Genomic DNA, 6,953 nt, shown 5'->3' with positions numbered 1-6,953 from the left:
GGCTGCATAAGTGCTCGTGAGGGAAAATCTTGAAACCTTGTAGAAAACTTGCATATATGCGCAGAGGCCTCCCAAAGCCCACCTACATGTTCCTTAACACTAAGCTTGTCCATATTTCAACCTAAATTAAATAATAATCAAGGGGAGATTATCAATGGGAACTTATTTTGCATCCCAGTCAATAACATTCCACGAGGTGAAATTTTAATTGTGGTGAAATTTTAAAAATTCTGATCCAAGAACTCTAAGTCCATCTACAACCATCCAATTCTTGTAGCCATGAATCAGAAACCAGATACAGCAAAAAGTTTATGAACTTCCTTAACTCTTTGCTAGAGCAGGGCTACTCCTTCCTGCATTAATCTCAGCACCCAAGGTTCGTCAGCACAATGACCCCCTCTTCCTGCATTAATCTCAAGACCCAAGGTTCATCAGAACAATGACCCCCTCTGGGGCTGAAGAAAAACCAAGAACCATTGGATTTTCTAGTGCTAATGACCCATTTTAGGGAAGATCCTTAAGATGCACAAATGCTAATTTCACAATGGCCTTTAACATCATAGAATGCCCATCCTTGTACTCACACAAAAATACCATAGACAAAACAACATCCAATTACTCATCAGCAGGGACAAAATTGAATGACGCAAGAAATTGCTAGAAGCATTGTGGTTGGAAGGACACTTGGCAACATTCTATAAAAGCCCGTTATGACCTTGACATGGCATTAGATCAAGTTTGGGGACGACCACAAATTTAAAAAAAAACAACATGAATCAACAAGGTACTGATGCGTAGCTAAATTGTTATAATAATTGAGAGAGGGTATTCAAAATACATGAGTTTGAAATCAACACAGGCACCGACCACATAACCTAGCCTATAAAGCAATTATCAACACCAAAATGAACAACGTTAAGCAAATATTTATAACAGTAGAGAAATAATGAATATAATTAGAATTTTAAATTTAAGTTTTAAAGCTTGGGCAAATATCCCAGCCCTTCGTTCTCAGCTACTACAGATTTTCTCAAAAGTCTCAAATGGCTCGAGCGTCTATTTTGGGCCAATATCTTTCAAGGAACAAATCTGTTCCTCACCCATTGAAGACATCACAGACACCACCAGATCCTTCCCTTCTGCAAACCCATCCTTAATCTGAATTTCATAAAGACATAAAGGTTACAAAATTCAAAAATACAAATGCCAAATTGCTTTATAATCAAAAAAAAAAGAAAAAAGAAAAGGGAATGCCACCCTAAATGCTCAAAAAGAAAAAAGACGAGGGTAGAACACAAAAGCAGCAGCTTCTAAGAAACATTAGCTTTTAAAGAAACATTGTTAATGATTCCTCTCTCTTCAGCCGAGACTACAACGGTATTGATCTTAAGATCAATACGACAGCAGAGCATCAGCCAACAAACCTCAATTACAGACTGGTAGGTTAGTGTTAAATCACTGCATTTCTTCCAATGTTACAAACAGTTACCTATCCAATAAGCATCGATGGGGCAATATGGCGAGAGATAGAGAGAAGAAAGAGAAGCCGCAGCATGTGGGTTGATCGGCTGAGTCTATGTGATGCAAGCAGGCTGGGAGTATTGGATGTATTGAGAAAGAGTATAAGCTTCAGGAGGAGCAGGTTTTTTGGTTTTTTTCTTTTTTTTTGGGGGGGGGGGATGGGGGGTTATGATTTGATGGAGAATTTCCAATTTTGCCAAACACAAACCACAGAAACTCACAAAAGCAAGTGGATGTTCAAGAAAATAGCTGCTCCTATGGACATTCATTGTCATGACCAATTAAAAGGAAACAATAACGACAAAAAACATACATATTTAATTTGCTAATTTTGACGTCATTTTACTTTGTTTAGTGAAAAGGCTGCATTTACATGACCAAGTTAGAAACATCAAGTTTTATCAAATTAAGTTCTTCACTCTAGACATGCATTCCTGTCAATGGAGAAACCTGGTGAACCTAAACTTCTGATACAACTAACATAGATGTGAAGTACATAAATAATTCAACTAAAAGATATTTAAAACTAATACAAATAATAACTCCACAAAATGCATAAAACACAAAAAAGTAAAATACTACGAAGATTACAGAACCTCATTTGACTTCTAACAAAATTAGAAACTATAGCTGTTAGACCTTGACTCAGTCGTCTTGAAGTGCAGAAATTGATATCTCAAACATGAACCACCCCACCCTCTTTTATGTGGGACATCGAAGCATCAAGTCAAAGAAGGAAACAAGTAAAATAAGTTTCCACCTGGATAATCTGCTATAATGATATTGTTGCATGCATGCTAATCACAAAGCTTATTTTGATACTTCGCCTTAACCAAAGTCAAAAGTTAGTTAAATGTGATCCAGCAGACCTTATGAGGATGCTTTGCATGATAATGATCAAATACATCCTAGACGGATGTAATTGACAACCACTTATCAACAGCCCATAAAACAAGGTCCATAAGCATCAAGTCTCCAAAAGACTAGATTAGGTGCTAGCAAACGTTTTTGGCTCATATTAATAATAAGAGATCTTTTCTTCATTTATATGGAAATCTACAATTCTAGATTTTCATTCTGATAATACAATGCCATACAAGTGGAATGAGCATGTATCTTTCATCATAAACATCATATCATGAAAATTGAGCATAACAAGGAGCTAGTAAGATTGGATGAGTAGCATTATCTTCACTAGTATATGATCTTACCTTTTTTACCAGAATTTTTTAAAAAAGAACAAATATACAAAAATGGACAGCAACACATCCCTTGAATCTAATCAAACAAAATCTCCATGCACACCATGCACTCATCATGTACTTTCATCACTGTCATGTTGCATCAGAATATGTACCTCACTAAGCTCATAAAAGTTCTCAGCAATCACAACAGGATTAGCTAGATAGATGCAAAGAGAACTCCTAGGATGGCTAAATTATTTATTTTATCCAATTTCGAACCTTAAAAAATAAAAATGAAAGTATACAACGTTACAAATGAAATAAGGGAAAAAATATTCAAACAATCAAATTTCTGGAAGATGGTCTAAGCAGCTAGTGAGCAGCATCCCGTCAGAAGGCACATTAAATCCAACTTGGAAAAATTAAATCATTTTTTCATTGTTCTAGTTGACTTTATTATATCGTAAGCAACTATTAACCATATCAAATTGACTCGAGTACCTAGATAACCTTGCCCTTTTACAACATTTCTAGGAATGCTGGAATTCTCTATCTAAAAGTAATAATTTTTCTAAAATATACATACTATAAGCCACTGCCTTGCACATCGAGGGAATTATCACATCTAAATAAATTCATCAAGAAGTTAGTCAAAATAAGCTAATACCTCTTATGGATGTTAATCCAATCAAAATATTTCTACTTCATTATTGTCCAACTGAATGTTTTCATGATTTTGACCAAGATCTTTTGCCGCAGTGTAAGCCTTGCTTGGCTCATTATGCAGATCTGTCTCTCTTTAGAAGAAAATAGTCAACTTTGGATCTTCTGTGAGATCCTTGGAGAATTAGCTTAACAGTCGCTCTCAACAATAAATGTCACAGTGTTAGCACCAAACACAGCAAGGTGTACAAAGAATTGAAGAAACCTTTAATTTACTAACAAAAAGAATAACTTTTGTCATTAGCTAAAATATTTGTTTTTAGAAGGTACAATTACTTAAAATCTTTTAATCTAAATAAAAAATTTTGGATGTGATTAACACACTCATTTTTTCAGCATATGCTGGCATATTCAATTTGCAAGCACATTTGGAATGCAAACTCCTGTAGTAATCCATATAGTCCAGGAGTTTGACCATGCAAATTAGTAGAGTATCATTTAAACAAGAGGAGATTTATTCTTCCTCCCTATCCATAATAAATACTGCAGTTAAAAATGACGATGCAAGATTTGAAGTCTACAATCTCGTGCAGGCAAGGGTAGTCATAAGAGCACAACTGCAATGATAATGCAAAAAAAAGGGCAAAAAAGGAAAGAAAAAGCAGCTAATGTTCTCATTTTGACCAATCATTATATTTTTTGCTAAGTGATAAAACAGAAAAGTGAAAAACTAATCCAACAAGGAAAATGCACAAAGATTCCACTAATAGCAAGTTCACGCTAGCATTTAAGATAATATATTGCAATGTAGTTACACAAGATAGCAATTACTGATAATCATTGGAAAAGTCTTGAAGAATTCATCAATATGACTTAGAAACTTGCTCAAAAACACCTTGAAACAAGCATGAAAATGAATGAATAAAACTAACCTGCGTCAGAAGGGACTCATCAGTTGGGAGCCTCAAATCATCCTTGGTGCTACCATTGTCCGTCAGCAGACTCACCTAACAAGGGTAAAGAACTAAACATGAATATATTACACTATCAAGAGTCAAGCCACTGCAACATAAATATATTGGATTGTCCAGACACTGCATAGTCAAATAGATCAGAACATACAAATCCATCCTCAGAGATATCAATGAGCTGATAGTCAGTACGAGTAACATGAGGAACCTGCAAACAAAAAGGAAATGAATATGGAAACCTTAAATGGAATATCATAGTAGTTAAAGGATTTGCTTACGTCACAGTTGTGAGACGAGGGCACAATATCTTCCAGCTTCTTTCCGTTGAAGATGTCTATTGCAACAAAGTGACATTTGGCATGGCCATGCTTCCCAGTCTTAGAGGTTGAGACCTCCACAACCTATTGCAGCAAACACAGAACAATTCAATCCATGACACAGCTAGATGAAAAGAGGGAAAATGCTTTAGACAATGGGGAGAAATTATATAACAAAAAAAACCATGTATGTTCACCTTCGAGACATATATCATTGAACATAGTAATCCAACAGACATTTGTTGAATGGTAAATCAAGATTACACTGTATGACCCAGTAACATCTAAACAGAACAGATACCATGCTCAAAGGAAAAAAGGTAGGGGAAAAGAGGGGGAGGCAATAAAGCAATCGCAAAACGGGATTGGGTAAGAGACAAATATGTTTTTAAAGTTCAGTAGTCACTATATGGATGACCAAGATTGACTAATATACAAGAGAGTGGTTATGATGCTCCATGTTACCTATTACTGACTCTCAAACAGAAGTACCGTATGAAGACGCTCTCACAGTAATTCATGGGAAACGAAAGTAATAAAAATCCACAGAATACAGCATTATAATATTGATATTTATGAAGATTTTCTTTTCATGAGAAGGTCAATTAGAACTCTAAAAGATCAATTTGTGCAAAAGACATATAAGCACAAATCCAAAAGCAGCACCCTCATAGCCAACAGAAATAAAAAAAAAAGCCCCTAAAAAAAACAGACAGCGAAGAAGACAAAACATGCAAAGCTAGATGATCAAAACACCTAAATAAATCAATCTCAGATAATATATCCGAAATCTCCTTATCAAAAGGAAGTCACTTCTCTGAATTTCCAAAAACATGAACCCTAGCTAGATCAAATTGTTTTTTAATTCCATACTACATATTCCAGTGTTCTCCACGAATATACAAATGTACACCCCACAAAATGAACATAGCAAGTACAAAATTCAGAATACCATCAGCATGGGCATCAATAGCTACAGACGGGTGTTAAGGAAAAATAAAATCCACACATGCTGCAACAACATAGAGCCACCGTAACCCCTAAACATCAATGACAAATCTCACGAGAAAAACCTTGTCACAGATCAAGCCAAACCATTAATCCATAAGAAATCTAGAGAGAGAAAGCACGCGAAGATTATAGTACAAACCGTCAATCAGATTAAAAAAAAAACATCACAGAAATGAACGAAAGTTCGACAGAAATTCACTTCACAAACCATCAAAACAATCAGAATCCCTGCCAGACCTACTGAACCGAAGAGAAAAATGAACAGAGATCGCAAAAATGGAAGAGTTCACAACGAATCCGCACGAACCTTGCAGGGTCTCCCCTTGATCACTAAATACCCGTTCTTGCGGATAGTTCCAGCCTGCTGTGGAAAGGTCCTCGACGCTCCCGCATCAGCTTTCGACTCGAAGTGGTGCTCCTCGTCCGACATGGCTCCCGATATCAAACTCTACTACGCTACAAAGATCAAGATCGAAAAAAAAAACGAGATCAGAATCAATAAATCATCGAGAAACACCAAGAAACCAGTATCGATTGATCGAGGAAAACCTAGCTGATCCCACCAGATCTAGAAATTGAAGGAAAGGAAAAGAAAGAAGAGAGAGGAGAAAATAATTAAGGCGAGGGTTAGGGTTTGGTAACCTTCCGAGAGAGAGGTGGAGGCGGTGACGGCGAGGGAGATGGCGACGGCTCGCGGGAACGGCCTTAAATATCCGAGACCTTAAAATGGAGAAGATTCGGATTCCGCCGAGGCCTAGGGTTTCAATTAACTCGCCCTTAATGTCGCGTCGCGTCCGGCCGTCTCCAGCCATCGGCTCGGGACAGACACGTGGACGGTTGGAACTCGGTGAGCATCGCGTCGCGTTTGGGAGTTGGAGCCCGGGCGTCGGCGGCTGCGCAATCAGTGGGACCACGATTCGATGCCCTTTTTTAAAAAATTTTTATAAGCAGGATACGTGTACCATTTTAGCATAATTATATTAAAAAATTAAAAAGAAATTAAAAAAAAAATTTGGGCAGACTTGTAGCTATCATAAACCTATCCATCAAAGAGAAGAAGAAATTCGATAGCAGATAGCGTTCATCGATGCATAACGAGGTTAACTTTTTTCATCTTTCTCTAAAATATATGCTCATATGAAACATGTTATCATTGATGCCATTGTAAATTGAAGTCAAAAATTTTCATTTTATAATAAATTGTGTATACGTTATATTTCCATTGATTTTATGGGGTTTTGATCTTTTATAAATTTACTCTGCAAAACACAATAGAAGTATAAATT

General features: G+C 36.5%; 1 protein-coding gene across 3 annotated transcripts; it reads right to left on the bottom strand.

Annotated features, from left to right (window-relative positions):
* Nucleotides 1-795: 795 nt before the first annotated feature.
* LOC103705232 (eukaryotic translation initiation factor 5A-2-like) lies at nt 796-6,430 on the bottom strand. 3 transcript variants are annotated; one of them, XM_008788867.4, is made up of 6 exons: nt 6,310-6,430; nt 5,975-6,123; nt 4,618-4,740; nt 4,491-4,547; nt 4,301-4,375; nt 796-1,158 (listed from the first exon to the last, which is right to left on the bottom strand). In XM_008788867.4, exons 2-6 carry the CDS (start codon nt 6,095-6,097, stop codon nt 1,057-1,059), a joined length of 480 nt encoding a protein of 159 aa, XP_008787089.1. In that variant the 5' UTR covers nt 6,098-6,123; nt 6,310-6,430; the 3' UTR covers nt 796-1,056. The 3 variants fall into 3 exon arrangements, with proteins under 3 accessions (XP_008787089.1, XP_008787088.1, XP_008787090.1); XM_008788866.5 differs by having other exon boundaries at nt 6,217-6,345; XM_008788868.5 differs by having other exon boundaries at nt 907-1,158; nt 6,231-6,336.
* Nucleotides 6,431-6,953: the final 523 nt, after the last annotated feature.

Source organism: Phoenix dactylifera, chromosome 7, assembly GCF_051530095.1.
Source record: "Phoenix dactylifera cultivar Ajwa chromosome 7, Ajwa_hap1_PhDact_Kaust_v1.1, whole genome shotgun sequence".
Taxonomy (NCBI): domain Eukaryota; kingdom Viridiplantae; phylum Streptophyta; class Magnoliopsida; order Arecales; family Arecaceae; genus Phoenix; species Phoenix dactylifera.
The sequence above is the reverse complement of the archived record's forward strand: the minus strand, read 5'-3'. Positions and strand labels throughout refer to the sequence as shown.